At 48.8% G+C, this 27,437-nt stretch overlaps 1 protein-coding gene across 4 annotated transcripts in view; it reads left to right on the top strand.

Annotated features, from left to right (window-relative positions):
• The window catches only part of BCL2L11 (BCL2 like 11), a 97,131-nt gene that overhangs the window by 16,926 nt on the left and 52,768 nt on the right, over positions 1-27,437 (top strand). For all 4 annotated transcript variants that reach the window (XM_043918777.1, XM_043918776.1, XM_043918778.1 and 1 more), the window contains one exon: positions 15,587-15,696. In XM_043918777.1, coding sequence (XP_043774712.1) covers positions 15,587-15,696 — 110 coding nt within the window. The remainder of the gene's footprint in view (positions 1-15,586; positions 15,697-27,437) is intronic.

The raw sequence follows: 27,437 nt of genomic DNA on the forward strand, positions 1-27,437 counted from the left end.
CCCTGCTGCCCTGTGCTCAGGTCGTTCCGCTTGGTCCGTGGCCAGGACCTGGGCCAGGGCACGTGGCCTCGGGCTGCTTTCCTGGTCTGTGGAGTTCTTGTGACGCAAAGCAAGTGTCTGTCCTTAGACACCCGTGCTGCACTGTGTCGGGCACTGGGCTGCGAGCCCTGCTCAGTGGGCACAGGGCAGGGCCCGGCAGCCCTTCCTTTCACAGGAAATGCAGAGGCTCATCACGACATACTTTACACCAGCCGGAAAACTATTGGCAGTGATATAGGAAAACTTCTACGTTACTACACATCCCTGGGCTGTGATTGTGAAGCTGTCTGCATAAAGATGTTAAGAAGAATAATCACATGGAAAACGCTCCCGGTGAAATGTTAAGCTTTAAAAAGTTACGGAGCTCTTGGTGACAGCCTAGTGTTGTAGTCAGTTTGTGCTGCTGTAACAAAAATACCGTAGATTGGGTGGCTTTGATAATAAACATTTGTCTCGCAGTTCTGGAAGCTGGAAGTCTGAGATCCAGGTGTGGGCATGGTCAGGCTCTGGTGAGGACCCTCTTCCAGGCTCGTAGGTGGCCCCTGTGTCACAAAGGTGGAAAGACAGTAAGCTCACTCCTTGACCCCTTCTTTTAAGGGCAATAACTCCGCTCACGAAGACTCCACCCTCATGACCTGATCACCCTGTAAAGGCCCCACTTCCACGTACATCACACTGGAGATGGATTTTATGGGCGACATGAACATGTACCCCATAGCACGTGATTTTGTGTTTCAAGTAATTTACAAGCATAACAAAAAGATTAGAAGGAAAATACATCAAAATGTCAATAGTGAAAATTTTTGTATTCAACTCACAGGTAGTCTTAACCTTCTTACCTGTTTTTGTTTTTTTCTTTTTTTGCATTTGGAAAATCATCATGACTGGCATTTATAATATAATTAATGTGTAATGTATATATTTAAAATTTGAGGGGGGATTTCCCTGGCAACCCAGTAGTTAAGACTTTGCCTTCCAATGTGGGGGTGGGGGAAGGGTGGGGTGTGGGTTTGATAAGATCCCACATGCCCCAGGGCGAAAAAAATACAGCATAAAACAGAAGTAATATTATAACAGGTCCATTAAAGACTTTTTAAATGGCTCACACCAAAAAAAAAAAATCTTAAAAACTTTTTTTTAAATTTTAATCTTCATTTTTGGCATTTTGGCCAGCAGCTTGTCACCATGACATGTGTAATTCAGCATTAACTTTGTATGACTTAGTATTAACAGTCACAGCCCTTTTGTTGGCAGAGATTTCATCCAGGTGAGATGAAGCTTTTGGCCCATCACCACCAGAACATCAGCCTCCTAATGTTCTCTTTGGGAGTCTCCCTTTGATTTTAGCAGAGTGAGTGTGTGCATGCTCAGTTGGTTCAGTCGTGTCCGACTCCATGCGACCCCGTGGACTGTAGCCCACCAGGCTCCCCTGTCCATGGGATTCTCCAAGCAAGAATACTCAAGTGGGTTGCCATGCCCTCCAGGGGATCTTCCCAACCCAAACCTACGTCTCCTGCGTTGGCAAGCGGATTCTTTACCTCTGGTGCCACCTGAGTCATTGTATAAGAGCTCCAAGTGGCAGGGTTAGCTTGATTGGGGGCCTGTGGGTTGTACTGCCTTCCTGTCTCAGGGCTGCACATGGGTCCGGAGCGGGGCCTGGGTGGTTACCTGGCTGTTTTTAGCCCCATGAGTAACCTGGGCAGATCTGTTTGTCTCTTAGAGCTTCAATTTCCTCATCCATCAGATGGAGACAGAAGTTCTCACATGCCGAGAGTTGAGGGCTTTTGCACAAGCTCCTGGGCAGAGGGCAGCTGGCAGGGACTTGGTCACTGTTTTCCCTGCTCAGTGACTGTCGAGGCTCTGGCAGGTCCCTGGGCATGACATAATGAAACATTCCTTTCTCCTTTCTGTGGAAAGGAGCTGTCATTTCAGGAGTTTAGGAAACCCACAGGGAAGTCAGTTCTTCTGGAAATGAGCTGTAATTCTAACCCTGCCAGGCCCCAGAACAAACAAGCAAAAAAGGAAAGAAAATCTTTTCTAGGAAGTGGCCTGGGAGGGCAGGGGAGGTCCAGATCACCCCTGACCTGCCCATGAGCCTGCACATCACCCTGAGAAGAACCTTGGCAGATCTTTGGACCATGGAGAAACATCTGGAAACCCCCACTGCACTGGCTCTGTTGGAGCCAGGTCTGTGTCAGGGACACCTATTGGATTAGGCAGAAACTTGACTGTAGCGCAAGACGTGTATTTGGAGAAAGAAAAGATCTGGACACTGAAGACAGGCTTGAACTGCTCTTTCCTGCAGTTAGAAGTTATTGCAACTTTTTTCAAAACAAGAGGTATTTTGCTCACTGTTTTAATGTTCGCAGTAGTCATTGGCTGAATAGAACTGTGCTATTGGTAGAGAACCTGCCTGCCAATGCAGGAGATGGGAGACACTTGGGTTCCGTCCCAGGTTCAGGAAGCCCGTCTGTGAAAGTCATTACTTGCCAAGGGACAGAGAGCAGCAGGGCTAATAGACCGTGTGCCCAGGCACATACACACATGCACACACATGATCTTCAGTGTGTTGGGGGCAGTTCATGGCACTGGAGGAAATGAAATACGCTCACTGGAGAGAGAACCCAGCCGCTGGCCTACTGTTCCCATCTCAGGAGAGACAAGCCTGCGATAGGTGCCCCCTGGTCTATATGTGGGCTGGGGCTCACCAGTGGGTGCCCGTGGTAAAGAATGCATCTGCCAATGCAGGAGACTTAAGAGACACGGGTTCAATCCCTGGGTCAGGAATACCTCCTGGAGTAGGAAATGGCAACCCACTGTAGTGTTTTTGCCTAGAGAACCCCATGGACAGAGGAGCCTGCTGGGTTACAGTCCATTGGATCCCACAGAGTCAGACATGATTGAAGTGACTTAGTGCCCACACATGAATAGAATTGAAAATTTTAAAATAGCTTTTTTTTTTCCTTTTCCCTATGCAAATTCTGCTCTTTGGCCATCGTTAAATTTTGGTTTTTACTTCTGAGTGAATGGATCATGAACCCTTGAGAATTTTTTTTTTTTACACTCTGTGAGCTGGCCGGTTCCTGGGGGGACAGGTTGAAGCCCAGTGTGTAAAAGGCTAGGCTTTCGTGGTTTTAAGTATTTTGTTAGAGTGAGTTGGTATTCCTGGCGTCCTATGGTGGTAAATCCACATGGACTTTGCATTTCCTCTGTTTGCAACCCTGGATCAGATCCCGGTGGTTCACAAGGGTTTAACCAGTGGTGGAGCCGACCAGCTCCTGAGAGGCGCTGCCTGGCCACGTGTGCCCGCAGGCTGACAGGGGAGGGCTGCCTGTGGCCCTGTCTTGTCCTGGAGCCAGAGCCTTGAACCTGGCTCTCTGCATAGGATGCGATGCTTCCTTTAGTTTGGGCTTTACAGCCCTTCCTTAGGCGTGAAAATGATTTTGGAGCTAAAATTTCTTAAAAAAAAAAAAAAAATCAACCATTTCAGTCCAAGAGGGTGTATGGTAAAAACTGAAACTGGTTCGATACGATGGTGCTCAGCTGAGTTGCTATGGGGACTTTTTTCCCCCAAAATAAGTCCCGTTCCTAGACCAGAGCATGCATCCCACTCCAGTTCCTAAAACATTTTGATGTGAGCGATTTATCGGTTTAGTGAATGACCTGAGACTTCACAGCAACTTTCTTGTGTGGTAGCGACCTGTTTTTCTCTTGCAGATGTATGTCTCAGGGGCAGGGGCGGTGTATGAGATGAGCCACACTTGACAACCTTAGTTTAGGAGAGTTTTCTGTGGAATAAGTGCTGGGGGAGAGACTAAAAGAAGGTTTCTTGTTTATTGTCTGGTTTTTCATCCTTTGAGAAATTTCTTAATGCAGGGTAGTCTGGAAGTGAATTCTGGATCTATACTGTCTTAGTAAATGTTTGAATTTAGACCTCCAGGCGTGTGTAGTCGCTCATTTCTGACTCCTTGTTGACCCCGTGGACTGTAGCCCACCGAGCTCCTCTGTCCATGGGATTCTCCAGGCAAAAATGCTAGAGTGGGTCGCCATGCCCTCCTTCCGGGGATCTTCCTGATCTAGGAATCGAACCTGCCGCTTCTGCATTGCAGGCGGATTCTTTACTGCTGAGCCACCAGAGAAGCCTACAGTGAGTATAAATTTTGCTAAACTGGTCAAAACAACTTGCCAGCGTAACGAAATGGGGTGGTATGTCGCACAAGCACATACGGTTGTCAGTTTAAAAAGAAGTGGCTGATACCTCAAGCAGTGGATGCGTCTCTGGGATCCCCTCTCTTCTGTTGTGTGGATTCTGCCCCTGGAAGCCTTTGAAGCTTAGGACCGGGTCTCCTCTGTAAGGAAGCCTGACGGACACGACAGCTGCGCTTCGTTTTCTCTCAGATCCTTGTTTCTAACAGTGGGAAGGAAGTGCTGGAGTGGACCCTTAGCAGGTGACCCAGGCCAGTCTTCATCCTTCCTCTGATGTTGTGCAGTCCCCGGGGCAGGTCTCCCCCCTGGCTGGGGACCAGTGTCCTCCTGAAACGGGAGGGTGTTGCATCCAGTCTGTAGGGGTCAGAGGAGCCCTGTAGGGAGTTAGTTGGTGGAGGCGTGCTACGCTGAACTGGAGTGACCCTGTTTAATCCGTGTTGCACGTCGGGTTTCTAAACTCGTGCTAAGTCACTTCAGTCCTCTCTGACTCTTTGTAACCCCGTGGACTGTAGCCCGCCAGGCTCCTCTGTCCATCAGGTTCCCCAGGCAAGAATACTGGAGTGGGCTGCCGTTTCCTCCTCTGGGGGGTTTTCCTGACCCAGGGATCAAACCCGCGTCTCTCTGTCTCCTGCGTTGGAAGGCACGTTACTCACCACCAGCACCACCTCGGATGCCCAGGGGTAGCCCGACTGCTGCACCCAGGATTGGAGCCCACAGAGCGGTGGAGCCTGGCCAGCAACCGTGTCTCTGGAGGGCGAAGGGCATCAGGAGGACGAGCAGAGACATGAGAACCTGAGCAGATACAGACCTTCGACGGCACCGGGCGGGACGTCGGTTATCCCAGAATCCCGTATCTCTCACACTCATCTTTGCCCCAGGCAGTGACCAGCTTCCATTCTTGGCCTGCATGGGGACATGGCACCGCCACTGACAGACGTTTTTGTGGTTTGCAGAGGAGGCCTTAGGATCACCACCTCAGCCTCGGGAATGGCCTTGTCATGTAGAGGTTAGGTGGGGCCTTCAGTGGGGTTGGTACAGGCTGGTCAGTGGGTGAAGAAACTTGGGCTCCAGCCATCTTTCTGATGGATTCCTCACCACACCAATCAGATTCTCTGCTCACTTGAGCCTTTTGGTTTTCTTATTTTTTACTCAGGGTTCAATTCATACAGTGTTTCTTTTTATCATGGGATTTTCTATAAAAAGGGCTTCCCTGGTGGCTCAGATGGTAAAGAATCTGCCTGCAATGCAGGAGACCTGGGTTTGATCCCTGGGTTGGAAAGATCCCCTGGAGAAGGGAATGACAACCCACTCTAGTACTCTGGCCTGGAGAATTCCATGGACAGAGGAGCCTGGCGGGCTACAGTGCATGGGGTCACAGAGTTGGACAGGACTGAGTGACTAATGCTTTTCTACAAAAGGCTTTGGGGCTGTGTTGGCCTGTGTCCCTTGGAGGGATTCCTCCCCGCCCCCACCCCCTGTGTTTAGCACCAGTGTGCCTTTTAGACACAGGAGCTTTGTGAATTTTCTAGGGGAGAGGAATCAGACAGCCCAACTGAGACAGACATGTATTTTGAGGCCAAATACTTAAACCATCAAATGTCCAAACACAATGATTCCGTCCTTGTGATTATGCAAAACAGTGTCTGGAATTGAGGTGTGATGTCTTCTCTCTTGATACGATGTGGGATAAGAAGAGGCAGCTGGCTCTTGTGAACTTGTTTTAAGTGGGAAGCTTTCATTATACTCATCCTTCGAGTGTGTTATCAGTCACCATATATCTGCATTAACAGCTAAGCGCTTCACTTAGCGCATGGCCTTGATAAACTTTAACTGCATAAATAAAATTACAGGGTTTTACAGGTCTTAATTGGAAAGCTGTTTCGGATGCAGCTTTTCAGGATTCTGTTTTGGCCCCTTTGCCTGGGTCTCCACTGTTATTAAGACAAAACACCATGATGCTTAAGACCTTCAAGTGAACTGAGGAGAAGAGATTTTCGTCACCTGTTTCCTGCCGCCAGCATTAAATTTCTTAGAGGAAGCCACACGTACTCTCTAGTCAGAAATTTTTTATATTCGTAGTGTAAATTCTCGTTTCCTCCCCCAGATCTGATGATGGGCCAGGAACCCAGGTTACCGAAAGCTAGTAACCTCAAAATTTTTAACACTTTATTTCTAAGGAACGGTCTTAAGTGAATTAACATGTAGAGTTGTATGTTTACTTGTCAAGGGTCTTCAAAAAGCATTTCTCTTTTCGTAGTTTTGCTGGAGTAAGTGGTGAAATAAATTGTGTGGATAGGAAGTTGTCTCTGCTGTTGGTGGAAGGAGCATAGCTTGGACTATATTTATTTTGGGGGTTATTTTTGTTTTTCAAAAGAAGACTGCATAGTCAAGTCCTCCATGATCTTCTGGAAGGAATCTTCTCATTGTTGTTCAGTTGCTAAGTAGTGTCTGACTCTGTGACCCCAAGGACTGCAGCACACCAGGCTTCCCTGTCCTTCACTGTCTCCCGGAGTTTGCTCAAACTCATGTCCATTGAGTCGATGATGCCATCCCAAGTATCTCATCCTCTGTTGTCCCCTTCTCCTCCTGCCCTCAATCTTTCCCAGCATCAGGGTCTTTTCCGATGAGTCAGCTTTCCACATCAGGTGGCCAAAGTATTGGAGCTTTAGCATCAGTCCTTTCATTGAGTATTCAGGGTTGATTTCCTTTAGGACTGATTGGAAAGAATTGTAAGACTGTAGAAATAAGAGACACAGCTGTCCTGGGGACAAAGCGAGCAACAGTCGTGTCGTGTGTCTTCCTTCGCCCATCTAGACCTAGTGAGATGCGGCCACACACTGCGCAGAGCGGCGTGTTTCGGAGAACAGATCAGGCAGGACCGGAGTGGTTATGTAGCACCTTGCTGCAAAAGGTACGGGGCAGGTCTGCCTCAGGACCGCACGCGGGCCACACGGTAGCAGCTTCATGATTAGACGGAGGGCTGATGACTGAGACGGATTATCTTTGTAGCCCTGGGGGACACAGTCTAGATCTGGGTTGGGGTGAGCAGGGAACATTGCGGTCCCCAGAAGGGAGAACTAGGGCGTGCAGTGCCCATCAGCAGGACTGCAGTGCCTCAGGAAAAGCTCTGCACCTGTCCCAGGCCAAGCTACCGGGCATCGCGGCGCAGGAAGCTTCCGCCACATCCCCACCTGCTGGCTTCTCCTGGGACTCGAGTGAGCTGGGTGTGTCCTTGGATGTAGGCATAAAAACTCAAAATCTGGGTTTGCTCCTGGAAAAGCGTGAATTGTGGGGGACAGCTCGGGTGACATGGGGAGCTAGGTCATTAGAGGTTGAATAGTTAGTTAAGAAGGCATATCGTTCATCCTAATGCTTTTAAATTCATAGTTTATTGTAAGAAACAGGTGACTGTCGCAGGCAAAAGATAAACACTGGTTTCCAGCCTCATAGCCTTGGCTTTCTGGCAGTTTCTACGCAGTCAGACTAGAAATTGATCGAAGCAGCTTATTTTGATTTTCTTACTCACGGTCACAGAAAAGCAGTGGGCAAACACGTGTGGAAGGACTGAGTATGAAAACGCTGGCTATAGCTCATGAGTTTTCTTCTTGTTTTTTGGTCCCAGCAGCTGTTTATAAAGCACCATCCTGAATTCATGCAGCTGCTTAGAGGTTCACCTACATGTGTGCCAGGGAAAAACAGGTGTGAAAACTTCACGAGTAATGATGCTGTATACCATCGCTTTATTTCACTTCCCTTTCGTTTTCATCCAGTGGCTCAGTGGAATTGATAAGAGGATTATCAAAAAATGAAATGATGCAGTTGGGAAGTAGTAGGCCAGAGGGTGTGTAGATGATTGGGCTCTGGCTCATTTGCTCTGTGAGAACCTCAGAGTGGAAGGAGGCTTCTGACAGCATTCCTGCAGCTGAGCTGTCGGCAGCACCCTTCTACCCTGTGGCTGGGGACTCAGAAGCATCTGAGACAGCTCAGGCCCTCAGATGGGTTTCCAGTGGAAACGGTGGCCAGAGGGCCAGTGACTTCCTCATCCTCCTCGTCCACTGTGGATAAATCTTCGTTAATAAAGGTGTTTCCGAAGTTAGCCCCCTAAGTCAGGAGACTGTTGGATTGAATAAACATCTCAGAATTTTTATTTCTGCAGATGAATAGTCTTAAGGGACGGCAAGCAGAATCAGTGCTTCCTCTCAGCATTTTTGGAGCATCTGTTTTAGAATTGGTTTAGCCCTGGTTTCAGAGCCTTACAAAGTAGTTCTTTATGGCTTTTGGTTCAGCCCCTAAATGCCAGGAGGAGGGACTTTCTTTCCACTCTTTCTTACTGCTCCACAGTCCCCCGTAAATAGGAGGCAAAATGAGCTCTTATTTGCCTAAGTACATGCTGTGGTATGTTTAAAAACAATCATTTCTTCAAAGTCATACATTCAGCATCTCTTCAAGGAAGAGAGATCCTTTCTCAGCTCTGAGTTGGAAATTGATTCAGAGCTCAGTTCACGTTGATTAGTTGAAAATCTGATCTCGATTCTACCCCAGTGCTTACATTTCACTGAACATCTGAGAACTGTGCAGTATTGTTTGGTCTCCACTTCTGCACTTGCAGCTACTATAGTGACATGCTGGGAACTCAAACAGTCACTGGCCCAGGGGTGTGAGAGCATCCTGTCCCCAAGGATGACCAAGGCCGTGTGCGCGCACGCGTACCCCGTGTCCCCTGGCCCCGCCCCCGGGTGCTCGCAGCCCGGGGGTTGGGTTGGAAGGATGGCGGTGAACGTCAGACTGGGACCGCAGCGCACCTGCCATTCGGAACAGTGGGGTAGAAGCGGTTGGGCATTCAGGAAAAATCAGGTTTGGCTTGACTGATGTCAAGCTCATTACACAGTGGCAGTCTCGTTTTCTTTTTTTTTAATGTTCCCACTCTTGCTGGCAGTGCTACAGAAAGCCCTTTCCGAAAGCCTCAGCCTGATTTCACTATCAGCCACTTAACCACGATATTAATTTTTTTTTCAATTGCTGAACTTTTAAGATTTGGAATTACCCTCTTGGCTGGAAACTAGTTCTGTAGCTGAACCACAACAGTCTGTTAATCAAACATTGCACATCTTTCAGTGACTCGAGAGTTCTTTGGTGTTGAAAAAGGCCCTCCTTTCTACCTACCTCTGCACTGGTAGAGAAAAATAGATTAATCATACACCTTGTGGGGTTTTTTTTTTTTCTTTTTCTGTAGGAAATCAGGTTACTGGTAAGTGCTAGATTTCATAAAATTGTTTGCAAGAGGTTTGATGAGAGTTTAATAAGCATGTCTCACTTTTGATGGAATTGCCTGCATCTGACATAGTTGCATTCTAAGCTTTTGTGGGGGTGGGGGTGCCGAACTGGGTCTTCATTGCTGTGTGAGGGCTTTTTCTGGTTGTGGTGCACATAGGCTTGTTGCAGTGGCTTCTTCTGTAGAGCGTGGGCTCTAGGGTGTGCAGGCTCAGCGTGGCTCACGGGCATCAGCAGGTGCCCTGTAGCATGTGGAATCCTTGTTCCTGGACCGGGGGTTGAATCCATGTCCCCTGCACCAGCCGGCGGATTCTTAACCACCGGACCACCAGGGAGGTCCTGCCTTACCAAGTTTTGGTTAGTGGCTTTGGGGAGAAATCTGGGCTCCCCGCAAGTTCCCAAGCTCAGGAAGATGTTGTGGCATCAGAGCTGGCCTTGTGTGGACTTCTGGCTACAGCTTTTGAACCGTAGTAGCTTTGCATTTCGGAGAAGCCAGTGGCACCCACTCCAGTGCTCTTGCCTGGAAGGTCCCATGGACGGAGGAGCCTGGTGGGCTGCAGTCCATGGGGTCCCTAGGAGTCGGACACGACTGAGCGTCTTCACTTTTCACGCATTGGAGAAGGAAATGGCAACCCGCTCCAGTGTTCTTGCCTGGAGAATCCCAGGGACCGGGGAGCCTGGTGCGCTGCCGTCTGTGGGGTCGCACAGAGTCGGACACGACTGAATCGACTTAGCAGCAGCAGCAGCTTTACATTGGGCTTCCCTGGTGGTTCCGTGGGTAAATAATCCACCTGCCAATGAAGGTACTGTGCCTGGGTCGGGAAGATCCTCTGGAGGAGGAAATGGCAACCCACTCCAGTGTTCTTACCTGGAGAATCCCAGGGACGGGGGAGCCTGGTGGGCTGCAGTCCATGGGGTCGCAAAGAGTCAGACACAGCTGAGCGGCGGAACAACAGTTTTCCATTAAGAGCAGTTCCTTGTGCCTTTTTGTCTTCCCTCCCCTCTACTGTTCTATTTCCCACCTTTATGTGTGAAATGCTTTCTTAAATGCTGAAACTGCATTTTCTGTGGGTGAAAATACACCTCATCACTATCATTTCCCGTTTGAAGAAATTTTTACGTGTATGTAAAATTGCCTTACTTAAAAATGTGATCTTTTTATGTAGTAATAAGAGCTTTTGTTTCCAGTAGAGACCCATTTCATTGCTAGTGAAAATGAATGTCGCTTGGTCTTGTCCGGCTGTTTGCGACCCCATGGACTATATAGTCTATGGAATTCTCCAGGCCAGAATACTGGAGTGGGTAGCCTTTCCCTTCTCCAGGGGATCTTCCCAACCCAGGGACAGAACCCAGGTCTCCTGCATTGCAGGCAGATTCTTTACCAGCTGAGCCACAAGGGAAGCCCAGGTAACATTTATGGCTATTTAGCACATTGCAGACAGCATAATGATGTTTCTCTTTCTTACAGAGATACTAATGTAAGTTATCTTTTTGACAAGTGGAGTATGTGCAGATGGGAGCAGGCAGATGAAGTATCTAGAAGGGATTGTAGGAGTGAGGGGGTGGGTGTTGCTTTTTTTTTTTTTTAAGTATCCCCTGCCCTTTAATGCCAGCAGCTCCAGGTTCCCCTTCAGAAGATGGAGCCATGGATCCCTTCCTCATTGCAGTGGTCAATGCTCTGGTCACTGTGGGGAAGAATTTCACAAACTGATAATAAAAGAAATAAAAAACCTTCGTTCTGGCTGCAACCAGTGCTGCCCTGGGACCGATAAGCTAATTCTCAGTTAAGGAAAGGTTCCCCCCATCGTCCCCCAAAAAGGATATGTTTTGTCACTTAAGAAATAATCTTTGAAACTTAGGTGGAAAAAGGCCATCGTATTACAGATTAACACTACCTTTTTAAAATACAGGAATAGGATGCTTCTGAAAATAATTAAAATAGAATTTTTGCCTTACACTCTTGAAAACCAATATTCTGTGTATACCCATTGGCTAGTCTTTATTGCAGGATGCATGTTGGTCATTAAACATTTTAGGTTTATAAATTCAAGCAATGAGAACAGTATTTACTTCTCAAAAAAACTGCCCCAAATAGTGGTTGAGTAGCCCAGACAATCAGTCTCCTTTGTAAGAGTTAGTTTATATTGTCTGTCAATATAGAAACTTAAAAAAAAAATACACCTAAGAAGAGTAGCTGGACTTCCCTTCCGGGCCAGTGGTAAAGAATCCGCCCATCAATGCAGGAGACTTGGGTTTGATCTCTGGGTTGGGAAGGTCCCGTAAGAGAAGGAAATGGCAACCCACTTCAGTATTCTTGCTCCTCCCATGGAAAGAGGAGCCGATGGGCTACAGTCCATGGGGTCACAAAGAGTTGGACATAACTGAGCAGCTAAAGAACAACAAGAACAGTGGCTAGCTCTCTTACTGATCTGTTATTACAGTTAGTAGGTGATCTACTGAGCCGGGGCTAACCTGGTCATTACCTAAGGTTAATGAGAACTTCCAACTCCCGAGTGTTCTCCACAGACACAGGCCTGGGCCCCAGGGCTGATCCCTGGCTTCTCCCCTCCTGCTCAGTGTTTCTCAAGGTCTGGTCTGTGGACAGTCTATTCCAGGACCTCATGTAAGAATGTGGCTTCAGGGGCCACCCACAGACACAACCCACCTGAACCTCCTGGCCAGACCTGGTGGATATGTTTCGGTGTGTTTATTGATGCTGACAGTTCATTACAGAATTCTTTCCGTAGAAGCAGCATCTGCTTATCTCCTTACCCCAAGACGTTTATCTCTAAGATGAGTAAGTCGCATCTAGTCCCCAAAGTTCTAGGTGCTGGGTTGATGCAGTCACTGGGTGCTCGTTTTGAGATACTGGACAGGCTCCTGTGGTGCTTCCAGCCGCCAGACCTCACATGAGTCAGACAGAACCTTCTTAACCACACACATCAGTGAGGGTTTTAAGTATTGGTAGAATTCAATAGATTTCATCTACTGCGTGGGGGAGATTTACCGAGACCTTCCTCTGTTTTGTGTTGTCGTTCAGTCACTCAGCCGTTTCTGACTTTGTGACCCCACGCCAGGCTTCTCTGTCCTTTACCATCTTCCGGAGTCTGCTCAAACTCATGTCCATTGAGTCAGTGGTGCCATCCAACCATCTCATCCTCTGTCATCCGCTTCTCCTCCTGCCTTCAGTCTTCCCCAGCATGAGGGATTTTCCCAATGAGTCAGCTCTTCGCATCAGGTGGCCAAAGTGTGGGAGCTTCAGCAACAGTCCTTCCAATGAATATTCAGGGTTGATTTCCTTTAGTATTGACTGGTTTGATCTCCTTGCTGTCCAGGGGACTCTCAAGAGTCTTCTCCAACATCATAATTCAAAAGCATCAATTATTCGGCGCTCAGCCTTCTTTCTGGTCCAACTCTAACATCCATATGTAGCTACTGGAAAAACCAGAGCTTTGATTATACAGACCTTTGTTGGCAAAGTGATGTCTCTGCTTTTTAATATGCTGTATAGGTTTGTCATAGCGTTTTTTTCCAAGGAGCAAACATCTATTTTGTGTTATAAGAATATAGAGTAGGAATATCGTTGTCCAGAAGAAGTTTAGCATTTAGTCGAAATTTAGCCTATAATCCACAGGAATGTAAGCTCATGGGAACAGGGCTGGGTCCTCTCTGGTTGCTGTACCCAGACAATCTCCTGAGTAGTGTCTAGCTCATGGGCATTCATATCTGTTGGGTAAATTAGTGAGTGTCTTAATTTGCTAAACTTTGGGTAACTTGCCGGCAGTTTTTTTTTTTTTTTTTACCAGTCTCTCATCTTTGGAAAACACGCAGTCTAGATTTCACAGACTCTCTGGATAGTTGGCACTGTCTTCATTTGTGACTCTAGGATTGGAGGCAGATTTACTGTCTCAGAGAGAGCCAAGTACAGTAAGAAGTGAGTGGGGCTCGGAATCCGGGAGAGCTGGGTGACGGTCGGCTCTGAGCAGCCACGTGGCGTCCTGGGTGCTGGTTCGCTCAGGCGTATTGGTGCCTCCCTGAGATAATTCCACAGGTACAGATTCGCAGTGGACATTCAGAGAAAAGAGGCTTTCCTTTCCCTCCAGCGTCAGTTAACTTGGTAACAAAGTTCAGGGGGAAAGCTCGTGATCACTGATAATATAAAAAGACAGTAATGGTTTGGTCCCTCTGATAGACAAAATCCTTAAAGAGCTGCACACCCAGGAGATGGGAGCGAACTATGACCTGCCATCTGGCATCACGTCTAAACTGAAACTGTTTTCTGCCAGTTTAGCCATTTAAAATTTAATTTTAATAGGCTTATACAGAGTAACGATAGAACTGTTTGTGTGATAAAGGTATAGCCAAGGCAGTCTTCTGTGCGGCGGGAGAGGCATTCAGGGGACGTGCCTGGCTCATCCCAAAAGCTTCCCTGACATCAGTGTTTGCATTCTTCATGAGGGGTCCTTGGGGAGTCCCCGCTCTGGCTCCTTCGCAGCGTGGATGATTCTGGAGAGGATCCACAAGTGTTCTTTCTCAGTGCCCTCACGTGTGTGCACACGCGCATGTGTACACAGGGCGCCCTGCTGCTTTCAGCCTTTTCTGGGGTCATCGATTTCCCTCAGGTGAGGGCTGGGGGACAGAAGTTGGGGCAAGAGATTAAGGAGACATGGTAAAAACTCAAAAAAGTTTACTTGTAAGTGATCTTACAGAGCCAAGAACCCACACCACTTTTATTTGTAACGATAAATAGAACTCCAGATATGGCATACAAGAAAAAAAAATTTTTTAACGAAAACACAAAACAGGAAGCTGTGTTCATGTTATGGCAGAATCTGATTATCATAGGTGTTTAAATATTTCCCTGTGGTTAAAGTGGAGCGTGTGTGTTTTAATTGCCAGTGCAGCATGCTCTTTTTAACAGGAAGTTAGCATAAGCCGCACGCGAAGAGCAGTTGAAATCCAAGAATCTCCTCTCTCCCTGTTACCTGCGTCACCCAGATGTTACTCCTCTGAGTGTGGCGAGTGCTTTTCCTCGCGATCCTTGGAGGATATCATCTCCCTGATGCTCGTGGGATCTCTGAACAAATCACATTTTTTTGTGCTCCATATTTTGGCTTTGCAATGGGCTCATTAGCCAGCCCTGAATGTACTGGGTGTGTTCGGGAATGACAGCTTAATGAAAGGGCGGACCTCCCTCCTCTTTCTCCTTTCAGACGGGCTTCTGCTCTTACCCCCAGAGCATTTCCTCTCTCCGTGTGGTGTTTGCACACTTGAGGCCATCTTTGTTAACTGCATTAATATCAAGACAAAACATGCAATTATGCTTTCATTTGGCCCCGCAGTGGTGCTGGTGTGGACTGGCTGTGTTTCGCCTCCTTTCATGGAAACCAACTCATTCATTTCTCAGGTTTTTTCTGACTTCACTTTGAGTAGGACAGCCATTTCATCTTATATTCCTCTGTGTCGTTTTGACATCTTCCTAGGAATTTCACCTTACCTTATGATCAAAATATAGTTATTGTCTGGACAGCCTAACTTACATTCTTGTATGTTTCAAGGGTAAGTGGCGTCTTAGGTGGTAAAGAATCCATCTGCCAGTGCAGAGACACAGGTCCAGTCTCTGGGTCAGGAAGATTCCCCTGGGGAAGCACATGGCAGCCCACTCCAGTGTTCTTGCCTGAGAAATCCCATAGACAGAGGAGCCTGGTGGGCTACAGTCCACGGGGTCCCAAAGAGTCAGACACGGCTTAGTGACTAAACAGCAGCTGCAGCGTGTGTTGCTTGTACCGTTTCTGCCTGTCTTTGCCTTCACGAAATAGAGGTGTGTAATTCATCAGCTGCGGTATATTTAAATGTGGCACTTCTGAATCTCCGGTATCCCTTATTCATAAACCAGAGTTTACATAGCAGAGCCTGCCTGCCGCTGTAATCTTGAATGGGTGATTGTAGCTCTTGACGTCTGGGAACATCCCATGTGTAAGATGGGCTGACTTCTGGAAACTGACCTTCGGGACTTACTGAATGATCCATGGAAAACAATGTGATTTTTGTTCTGTCTGTTTTCATGCAGCTTCCATGAGGCAGTCTCAGGCTGTACCTGCAGATACACGCCCAGAGATATGGATTGCCCAAGAACTACGGCGTATCGGAGACGAGTTTAATGCATATTACCCAAGAAGGGTAAATGATGTTTTCTTTACCTCCTTTTTTGATTCTGTGCTTATTCTGGAAATGAGCAGTATTACCTAGGTGTGACCTACTTTTCTTTCTCCTTTCCCATTTTCCGTTTCTTTTATGGCTGAACTTAAGTGGTAGCAGCTAGACAAAATACAGTGTGAGCCAAGGGGGGTTGTAGGAGCACAGACCTTAAATCCTCTGTGCTTGAAGAAAAGGGAATATTTATATATTTGAAATACTTCCACAAAATTATTAACGTAGTCTTCAAGCCAGAGGGGGTGTTATCTTTCCTCCCTTGAAGCAGTTTGGGTCAGAGGTAAAGAAATTTTTAAATTTCCATCTTTATGCAGCCAACGGGAGTGATGCCAAGCTCTGAAGTAAGAGTCTTGGACCTTCCTGATGGTTCCGAGGTTGAGGCTCTGTGCTTGCAGTGCATGGGGTGCGGGGTCGATCTCTGGTCGGGGAACTGAGATCCCACATGCTGTGGGGTGCAGTCAAGAAGATTGGGGGGAAAAAATGTCAAGGGAAAAGTCTCCCCTGCGATTTGCCAGGCAGTGAGTCAGGCAGGAGCGCCTTTCTGTCCTTCCAGTCCCCGCCACTCTTCTCAGTGTCGGTTTACTGAAATGTGTTAAGAGGCCAATACGTTAGCCTATAATTCGGGGTATAAAATTTTTTATACCTCAAATTGATAGCACTGGAATTTTTTGAGGTGTGCTATTGGTTTAAAAGAAAAAAAAAATCAGCCTTAGATCTTGGGCTGCAGACACTGTGTATTTTATTTGTTTTGCTCAGTGGCAATGTATGTTGGCATTTTGGACACCTTATTCCCATGGAAGAGGGGTTAAACTGTGTAGGCTTTAACTCAGGGAGGTAGGCTCCTAGGAGCGTGTGTGACTGCTTCTTGCAGGGGTACACCAGCACACACATGAGAGGGTGTAATTTCGGCCTGCTTACCTTTTTCTGGGCTTCTGGCGGCTCAGTGGTAAGGAACCCACCTGCCCATGCAGGAGACCTGGGTTTGATCCCTGGTTCCAGAAGATCCCCTGGAGTAGGAAGTGGCAACCCACTCTGGTATTCTTGCCTGAAAATTCCAACGGACAGAGTAGCCTGGTGGGCTACAGTTCATGGGGTCACAGAGAGTAGGACACGATTTAGTGACTAAACAGTGACAGCACGCCTTTTTTCTGTCTCCCGTGTATGAAGATATTTGTGTTGATTTATCCAAAAGGAAGCACTTAATTATTTTCTACAAAATAAGATTTAATATCATTCTTTCTGTGTTACTTCTCATCTGACTCCTTTTTTCCCAGACGTTATGCTTTCATATAAACGCCTTTTAAAGATTCTTTTTTTGTTTCTCCTGGAGGGAATTTATGCTTTGGACACCCCAATGTTTTGTCCTTTTTTAAATGTTAGTCTTTTTTTGTAGCTAGCTGTTGCTAAATAAATTGATGATCCCTGTAAAATTGCTTTCAATCTTTCTTATTTTCCTGTTATATGTAATGCTTTCTAAGCTTTTGTAAACATACATGGAGATGTTTTCCAATTACAGGTCTTTTATTTCTCCGGTATAGAATCTAAGGAGTTCAGGACTTTCAGAATACTCTTACTGGCTCCTCCTCACACCTTCTGTTGGGTGTGTATGTGTGTGTTTGATGGGAAACGTATGAGCCTGTCATTAGATGGAACATGTCACGTTGATGAACGGGCTTCAGAATTCCTTATGATGCTGTGTCTAGCTGGCAGAATGTGCCGCAACCTGATGGGAACCTGTTCACAGAGCATAAAGCCCCTCTCAGCCTCGATCTGCAGTGGCACTCCTCTTTGCAAGGTGGGCTGTTGTGTAATTGGCCACAGAAGTTAGTGTTCGCAAGTCCTCTGCCCTGGTTTCTCTGGTGGGATTTTGGGGTTACTGTATGTGTGTGTGTGGACTTGGCTTTCCCGCTGGACTTGGAGAGTGATCAGAAGCAGGGCCCCGGGATATCTGGGATGTTGGTCCTTGTGCTGAGGGGGGAAGGACATGTGTCCTCCCAGGGGGTAGGCGAATGCATCCACCATGATTCGGGTGCGTGTCACAGATCAGCAGGAGGAGGTGCCTTCACGTGGCCGTGGCAGCCGAGCAAGGCCGTAACTGGGCGGCACGCTGGCCCTGCCTCCCCCATCTTCCAGGGGCAGTGGAAGCCCTGGGGCTCCAGGTCTAGCTTGGGTGGGGCTCCCCGGGAGAGTTGAGGCTGTTGGGCCCTGGTGCCTTCAGAGTCCGGGACGCTCAGGACACAGAGAGCAGTCGTCAGCTCCATCCTCTTGGGAGCTGACTGAGAGCCTTTGACCAGAGAGCCAGATGGGTTTAAGGAGATTTTGCCGAAGTTTCTCTTTAAACGTATATGGAGTCGGTTGCCGTTCCCTTCTCCAGGGGATCTTCCCAACCCAGGGATTGAACCAGGTCTCCTGCGCTGCAAGTGGATTCTTTACCGTCTGAGCCACCAGGGAAGCCCTTAGGAAATATCAGTGACTCTACAAAGGTTTCCCTAATGGGCCTGGTTGGTGCATCTCCGTGGTGGCCCTGAGTGGCCAGTGGTGAGAAGGGCTAACGTGGTGGGGTTGGAGGGGTTGGCGCACAGCCATCCCCATATGTAGGCGGTCGAGGTGGTGGCCAGTCCTGATCCTATGCAGAGGAGACGCAGGCTGTCTGCTTGTGTCATTACCTGCCTCTCCACTGAAGAAGGGAAAACAGCCTCAAACACTTCATGCCTTCCCGCTCCATCTCCCCCACCCAGTGTTACTGCATGGTTTAATGTAGAAGATGTTCATGTTTTGTTTTTTTTCCAAATGAGATGTAACCTATTTATTCTCAGTGTTTTGGGTAAAATAAGAAGTTAGTTTCATTGTGATATGCTGCAGTATTTTGTAATTGTAAACCTTGGCATCTCTTTTTAAAAAAAAGAACCAATGCAAAAATACAGAGTCGCTAATCCTTCAAAAGACTCTCGATTTCTGTAAAGGCTAGAATATTGGGGTAAGAGAAGGGGACAGACTGTAACTTAAAACGTGATTTTTCTAAAATGAAACATATTCTCCAGATCTTATAAATAGCCTGTTCAGACTGAAACTCGGAGTGGTGACCCAGTGACCTCAGGGCTTCGGACGCCTGTCTTGAAACTTGTCAGATTCCGAGCGGTCCGTGGTCTGCAGTCACACTGATGGGCCATTGTTGAACACGGTGGGGGTGAGGGGCGGCTGGGGGGTGGACATCTGAGCGGGAAATGGGAGGCGTTTTGCTTTCAAGTTGGGCGCTGTCTGTCCCTGGGAGGTGTCACTTCTTGGCGGGCAGAGTCCGTTGCTGCTTCCCTGCTTTATGGTGGGTCATGGCCTTTTAAATATTTGGTGTCCTTGGCTACTTAATATGGCTCCAGTACCTTTTGTGAGGTGTTGGTCTTTTGTTGCCACGAGCCCTGCAAAGCCTGACGGGCTGTTCTCCCGATTTTGCAGTTAGAGCGATAGCGGAAACTATCGTGTAGTTGTCACGTGGTCAGTGCCCTTGAGGGTGGTGGGGAGGCCTGTGCTCGAAGCTGTGGTATCTGAATCCTTGACTCGGGAGGTAAGAGAGGCCCAGGTGAGCTCAGAGCCCAGGTGCACGTCCCCTTCTCTCTGGGGCTCAGCGTCATCTCCCCAAACCACCCTGCCAGGGCCTGCCTACCTGAGGGGAGTTTTATTGCTCCATGCATGCTGTGTTTTTGTAACTTTTGGTTTTGAAATAATTGCAGCGTTTTACAACAAAGTTGCGAAATGGTACAGAGACCCCTCTTGTATCTGCCACCCAAGTCCCTGCTGTTAACTCTGCCACATGTGTTTTAACGTCCTCCTCCCTTATACCTGGGGCTTCCCTGGTGGCTCAGATGGTAAAGAATCTGCCTGCAATGCAGGAGACGCAGGTTCAGTCTCTGGGTGGGGAAGATCCCCTGGAGGAGGGCATGGCAACCCACTCCAGTATTCTTGCCCGAAGAATCCCATGGACAGAGGAGCCTGGCGGGCTGCACTCCGAGGGATCACACAGAGTCGGACACCACTGAGCGGCTTTCAGTTTCACTTTGCTCACACCTACCTGTGTGCAGACTATTTTCTGAACTATTGGAGAAGTTGCAGGCACGATACTCCTTTATTCTTAAATTCATCAGCGTGTCCTTCCCATGAATAAGCGTATTCTCTTACGTAACCAGTAACCACAGTGTAGCGGGCATGGTTGGGAAATGAGCAGCATGACAGAGCTGTCACCTGTGGGCTGCGTGCAGGCCTTGCCAGTGGTCCCAGCAGTGTGGCGTTGTGTCCTCCTGCATGCGTTGTATCAGGAGGTACGGGTGTCCATCCGTCTCATTCCAGAGCCCCTGGTCAGAGGTGGTACCCTCCACTGCAAATCAGTACTTCCCATTCATGATGGAAGGAAAGTGTGGGTATTTCATGGGTGTATTTCCCCTGTGTTTACTTCATTTATCAAAATAAGTTCATGGGTCCCTGATCAGTTCAACAGGTTATTACACATCTCTCTCAGGCTTCCCAGGTGGCTAAGTGGGTAAAGAATCTGCCTGCCAGTGCAGGAGATGCAGGAGACTCGGGTTCCACCCCTGGGTGGAAGATCCCCTGGAGAAGCGCAAGGCAACCCGCTCCAGTATCCTTGCCTGGAGAATTCTCATAGAGGAGCCTGGTGGGCTACAGTCCATGGGGTCGCAAAGAGTTGGACATGGCTAAAGTGGCTGAGCATGCTCACTTTAATTTGAGGCTCATATTGGCTAGTGGCAGCCTCCGGCGTGTCTCCCTGCCATAATCAGGCACTACAGTGCCTTGGCACCCCGGTCACATGCACGCTTGTAGTGGGACAGAACCTAAGGGGCTGAAGAGGTGATCGAGCTCTGGGATTCCTTTGGGATTTGCTGGTGGATGACCTGCAGCCACACAGTGTCCTGGCCCCACGGCTCCCCGTGTCGTCCTCTCTGGGACCCCTGGGAGCGGGGGAGAGGGCTCTTTTGGAACACTGGGCAGCCAGGGCTGTCAGCGGACCTGCAGGAAGCCACATCTCTCTCTGGGGCTTTCTGAAGAGGGCGAGGAGCTGGCAGGAAGCCTGGGGGCAGCAGCATCTCTTTGTGTTTCAGTAGCCCTGCTCGAGGCTGCCTCTGCCCCGTGGGTGGGGGCCTCCACCCAGGCTGCCAGCTTTCTTGTTCTTGATTGCCTCTGGCTTCGTCCACAATTCAGAAATTGTGTGAGTGCAAGTCCTAGATCCTTTGCTGGAGGAAGTGTCAGCAAGCATGGACTCTGGTCCCTTGCAGGCATGGGATGCTTTGTGCTCACGGCCGGTTCTCAAGGATGGTGTCCACTTGGGTGGGATTCTCAGGCTTGGCTGGGGTTGTAGTCCAGGGCTGTGATGGGGTGATTAGCCCCCCCGCCCCCCCATTCTCTAACCTGCGTGCCTGCCCTTCCCAGTACCCAGACTGGGATGTTCACCTTCTTTCCTGGCCATCAGGTTGCCCAGCCCGTCACTCTGCACTCACATAGGCTGCGCTTGGTTTGCTGTGACCTGGGGATGTCCTGGTAGGGGCCTGCAGTGGACACTACGCTTGATGCCCATCGGACAGGCTCTCTAGATGGGCCAGAAGCGGATGAAAACCTTTCCATTGTTTGATCTCAAGAAACAGTGTATCTTTTGTTCCCCTGTCTGCCTCCTACTTTTGGTCCTGGGCATGTGCAGGCATGAATTGACTGAACTATATAGAGGAAAGTGTATCCCTGATCTAGATGAAGTGGGGAAGAAAACGGGGCTTACAGGCTGGTTTTGAGGGGAGCAACAGGAAAACTGGTGTCAACACATTAGCATTTTCATGTTAGTTGACCTTGAACATCGGAGGGGCTTGGGGCACGACCCTCCACACAAACAGAAATCCATCACTACCATCTCTGCCTCAAGACAGAGGAGTTGGTAAATGACTCACCCAAGGGCAGGAAGCTGAAGCAGTTTGGATGGCATCAGGACTCAACTGATTCCACATAGCATAATCTCTAATTGAACACAAACTTTTCCCTGCACTTAGCTAATTTAATTTTTCATTTAACAAAATGAAAAATAGGTACCATATTGAAAAAAATCCATGTATGAGTGGACCTGCACAGTTCAAAGCCATCTTGTTCAAGGGTCATCTGTAAGATACATGAACCTGATGTTCGATCCTTATTTTTGAAGAAGATATCTATCTTCTATAGATAGTGGACAGGGAGAGGTCAAAATTGCAACTTGTTTGGTAATAGCATAAACCACACATAGACTCAGAGATGCATGTTCTCAGACGGTCCTCTTTTGAAGGCTTCGTTAATTGAATGTTGGAGTCAAACAAAATAAAATGCTCTATATTATTGTCTGAAAAAAAGAATAATGAAAAATCTGCATCTTAAGCATTGAAACTAGACCCGTGGTATCTCACGAGATGGTGCTTCTCACTTCACTCACACAGGTTGATAGAGTGACAGTTTTTGTAGCAAAAACAGCTATGATTAGGATACTTTAATTGATGTCTACCATATATGTGCGATACAGTCTTCAGGCCTGGTGAGTGTCTTCCTTGGAGTTGAATGAAGCAGTTGTGGATTTTAGAGCCTTGCACACACGCCTTCTCTGAGAGCATGGGGTTCAGATTATCTCCATCAATAACGGCAGCTGTGGATCGCAGGTTTTCTGGACAAAGCCTTTCTTGTGGAGGGTGAAGTGTAATCTTGTAAGAAGAAACAGCTCTTGGACAAGTGCAGGGTCCGTGATCCCTGACTCCATCCCTTCACCTTCAGGAGCCCCATATTCAGTCATTGTCTTCGGGATGTGTGGTGACAGTTAAATCTAAAGTATTGAGAGGTGGAACTAGAAAATGCTGTCATCCACCAGGGCTGTTTTCTCTCACTCTGAAAAGTAATTGACTTTTCTCCATTGATCTTTATAGAAGGAGAGATGCTGGTAACTTTGTTCACCTGATAAGTACCCAGCTTGTTAAAGGAAATGTTGGGTGGGGGGACCCCGGACATGCTGTGTCTATCTGGGTCACACAGCTGTGAGCCTGGGTTGAGGCGCTGGTGTGTGGGTGAATGCCTGGGTGGGCACCAAGCTGGGTACGGGCCTGCTCACATCACCCGTGAGGGCACCGTCGTGCTGTGGCAGGTGGGCACACCTGCACGGTTGCCTGGCCCTTGGGGGACCGCAGGCCATCAACACGTAACCATTTGGAGATGCAGGTGCCTGGAGGGGGACTTCAGAGAGGTCTAACTGGGTATTTTTTATCTCTTGAGGAGGAAATGGTGATGCACTGGAGGCTCAGTCCTCCTGCAGACGTACAGAAATAATCAGCCTATCACGTCATCCTCCGCTCGACTTCTCCCGGCTGAGCCAAAGCAGAGGGGTTTGGGCTGTGGTTAAAGTGTTTATGTCTCATTAGCGTTTTCTGGAGCCTGGGTCTTTGACAACCACGTGTGCTTGCTCTGAATCGAATATTTCCTCAAGTGGTGTCTTGGTGCTAGAGTGGTCACTGCCATCTCTGGCTGCTCTGTGGTTGGCACAGCAATATCCCTCGAAGGTCGTGGGCCAGGGTTCTTCATTTCAGCCAGCATGGGGCCTGGAAACCAAGAAGTTTTCTATTTCTAGGGGTGATACTGGGCTAAGAAAATCTGGTGCATGCCAGGTTAGTGAGGGAAGTGGCTATTTGCCCTACCAAAAGCATCACCTTTAATAGATGCTTTGAAGTGATGTATTGACAGTCAGAAGGTGGGATTCATGACCATACGGTCTTTCTGTGACATTTGGGCATCGCTTGCCCCCCTGGTGGGAGTTGGGTGCAGTGCTGTGGGAAATCTCACTCCTGGTGCTGGGAGGTTGGGGGCACCACATCCGGCCAAGGGGATCCCCTGGCGCTCTTTCCACAGCTGTGTTGAAAACAAAGCTTGTTAGGCACCAGCTATGCAAATGCTCCTGTTGCCTTGGTGACAAATAGAAAGTGACTTTGGTCTTCGGGCAGCATCAGTCTGACACCTGAGAACAGCAGTGGATGTGGGGCTCAGGCTGGAATCCCAGCTGAGTTGCCCCTTGACTCTGGTTCTTGGTCTGAAAGTGGAGAGAGAGAGACCAAGTGGTCTTAGCAAGCTCCACGTCGAGTCGTCATATGCGGGCCCTGTGCCTCTCTGACCTGTAGTCTCACTGGCTGGTCGTTTAAAAGACCGTTTAGACTGATGCGTTGTGAGTGGGCGGTGGCGGCCTTCCACCCAGCAGTGGGGCCGCTCTGCCGCTCACCTCACCCTGTGCCCTGAGATCGTGACAGCGTTCAGCGTTGTTCCGGAAGATGCACCTGGAAGAGCAAACACCCCACGTCCGGGCAGACACTGCGTCCTCATTTGCCCAAACGGGAGCAGAGGTTCTCTCTTTGTAAGAGTCCTTCCTGGTCTCAGAGTCTAGAACTCAGTCTCCTGTAACATGTTCCCACTGAGAGATAAATCTGTATTTTTTTTTAAAAAAAAGTTTGGGACATCTTAGGCATTCATGTTGAAATTCTCTTAAGAAGCAAGCTTTTAAACAAGTTAAATCACTCAGAGTCTCAGAGTTCTGGTATACCTTGCTATTTGGTTTGTCTCCAAGAGTTTGGTATTGTGCTTTTTTTTGATAAGATGGAGAAAATAGTGTCGTGTTGCCATTGTTACCTTGACTGCCAGAAAACTCTTAACTAAACTGTGGTTCTGTGGCACCAAATCTCCGTCCCAGTTCCCTGGGTAAGTCTTCTTTTCCTTTTCCTTTTTTTTTTTTCAGTCTCTCTTAATCATGTTTATGGCCTTACTCAACCTTTATTTTTGTTGCGCTTTGTGCATTTCTCTGGTTTTGATGGTAAGCCCCCTTGAGTGATGATGCCGAGTGAACCTGAGGGTGGTACTTACTGAGTCATCGGGCCCAGTGAGGCCTGTGGAGCCGCGATTGTTGAGTGTGTCTTGCTCTGTGCTGGAACTCAAGGCAAGCAGTCAGGTCCCCTGGTGTTTCCTGATCTTCAGGCTCGGTCTGTGAGACGCAAGAGAGCCACGCTGGCTCAGAGGTCGTGAAGAGAAAAGGCTTGTGCTAGGTGGTTCTGTTTAGCGGTGACAGTGGGCGATTGTTTGAGTCCCCAGGCTCGGGCGCATGAAGTCAGAAGGCCTGGTGTGTCCTGTGGACTTTGCAGAGCCCGGCCTCATCTCCGCCTGCGGGATAGGAAAGAGGAATCAGAGCTGCCCTCCACGGGTGTGCCGTGGTCCGCCTGACCAGTTCTCCAGGGCAGTCTGGGAGAGTATTTTAAAATACATTTTTTAAAATACTTTTTTTAAAAAAAGTGTTTATTTTTATCTGTGCTGTGTTTTGTTGCTGAGCAGACCTTCTCTAGTTGTGTTGAGTGGGGGCTCTTCTCCATGGGCTTCTCACTGTAGTGGCTTCTCTTGTTGGGACAGACTCTGGATGCACAGGCTTCAGTATTTGCAGCATGCGAGCACAGTAGTTGCAGCTCCCAGGCTCTAGAGCGCCAGCTTCGTGGTTGTGGCCGACGGGATCAGGGCTCCATGGCATGTGGGATCCCTGCCTTGGGAGCACAGAGTCTTAGCCCCTGGACCACCAGGGAAGTCTCTCCAGATCTCTGTTGCATCCTGCACACCTGCTTCCCAGGCAAGAGAGCGTGTTTGGCCATGATTATTTGGGCCTGCAGATGGAATGAAAATCCCCCGATGTGTGATGGGTGGTCCCAGAGCTGAAACCGTGGTGGTGGCCGGTGCCGCGTTCTATGACAGCAAAGCAGCGCGGCAGAGCGCATTGTCACATCTGCTCTTTGGACGGGAAGGACCATCCGCGTCTTGACTGTTTTGGTGTAAGGCCTTGGTCTCACTGGCACGCGTGGGTGCTTTTCAGTCTGCAAGGCGGGCGCTTGCACTTGCCTCTGCCTGGCCTCTGGGTTGGGGCCCAGGCTTTCTCTGCGGCTGTTCCCATTGATGGCAGCACCACAGGCATCCCATGCGGTGGGCTGTGACTCAGGAATGCCCCCAAGACCTACTGCGTGCAGACAGGCTTCGAAGTCAGGTGTTCCCTGTCATGCGGGCCCGTGTGAGGGCTGCCAGAGCCCCTCGGCCAGAGAGGGGCAAGGCCCGTCAGGGGGACCCGGATCTAGACCACAGAGACAGAAGTCCCAGTGGGATGGGATACTGTACTTTGTGTGCATGTGTGGATGAGCAGAAGAGGAAACTGTGAGACAGAAAGGAGTTGAACCTAGGAGCGTGTTCAGTTTTTTAAAGTGTTTTTATGGTTTAGACTAAAGCAGCATTATGCAATTCTTGAGCTGGGAAGCGCTGTTTTTCACTTACAGGGAAAGGCGTAGGCGCGATGGTTGAGCATGCACGGCTATGTTAGTTTGCTAGGGTGGCTGGAGCACAGGCCGGGGGCCTTAAACAGCAGAAACGGCTCTTTTTCATAGTCCTGGAGGCCAGAAGTCCAGGCCCTCTCGCTCGTGTGTGTTAGTGACTCCCACTGGCGAGACGATCTCTGTGTCCTCTGCAGGTGTCGGAGGGCAGCATGTCCACCCTGACGGGAGTTGCCCATCCTCCAGCTGTCTGTGAGGTGTGAGCCAGCAGCAGCTTTGGTTGGCTGGGCCAGCTGTCAAGGGCTCTCTGGGCTGGCACCGCTCTCGGAATCAGCAGTAATGGCTTCCTCCATTGAACGTCGTCCAGAATCGGTTGTCCACTGGAGTGATGGCGTGTGCTGGGCTGTCCCGCGTGCCGTCTGTGGGCCAGGCATCCCCGGTCTTCACTCACCCCGACCTGGCAGCATCTCCTCGTTGGTCAGGGGCTGGCTGTCCCTTTCGCCAAATTTTTCCTGCATTCTCCTGCCACCCTGGCATGTCTTTGCATCTCCACCGCATATTCTTTTCATGTGAGACGAAAGCAAAACTCTTAATAAAAAATTCTTTTGCACCTGTTGTCCTCATAGTGTGCGTGGAAGGTTTTCTCCTCTTAGATAATTCCATTTCTGGAATATAAAATTGGCCAAGGGTCAGCAGTCAGGGTCCGTCCCTGCATGTGACTCGGTCCCCTCGTGGGATCATCTTGACTCCATTCTCTGGCCCGCCTGAAGGCCACCACCAGCCAGACGGCTTTAAGACGTCTTTCCCCATCGTGAAGCAATGGCTTAGCCCAGCCCCATGTACACTTTCTTCATTTTAGTAAATCGTGGTTTTATTTTGAATAAGCCTCTTTCAACCTGTTAATATTAGTCTCAACTAAAATTAACCTTCCCCTAAATTATTCTCACCCCGAAGAAGCAAAGTAATTTAGAAAGTTAAATCAAAACAAAGCAATCTTGTGTGTCGAGCAGATAAAAATCGCAGACTGTGGTTACGGAACGCCTCTACAGGAATCGCTTACATAAAGCCGATTTCCTCCAGTCTGGTTCTGGAAGGAGCAAGGGAAGTGCTCAGGCCTTATCACAATTCCATCCCGTCCAGCACGCCCCAGAGGGCTGTGTAAACAGCGGCCAGGAGGGAACCCTGCTTGCAGCTGGCACCTGCAGGCGGCAGTTAGGTCTGGGAGGGGACGCCCGTCCTCAGCCTGCCCCGTGGCCAGTGGTCCCACGTTTCTGCATCGGAAAAGACCAGCCCCCCAGAGTGAGGAAAGGGGTTGATGGAGAGCTTTAGACAGAGCAGAGAGCTGGCCTGGGGTGTTGAGTCAGACCTGAG

Source organism: Cervus elaphus, chromosome 11 (assembly GCF_910594005.1).
Source record: "Cervus elaphus chromosome 11, mCerEla1.1, whole genome shotgun sequence".
Classification (NCBI taxonomy): domain Eukaryota; kingdom Metazoa; phylum Chordata; class Mammalia; order Artiodactyla; family Cervidae; genus Cervus; species Cervus elaphus.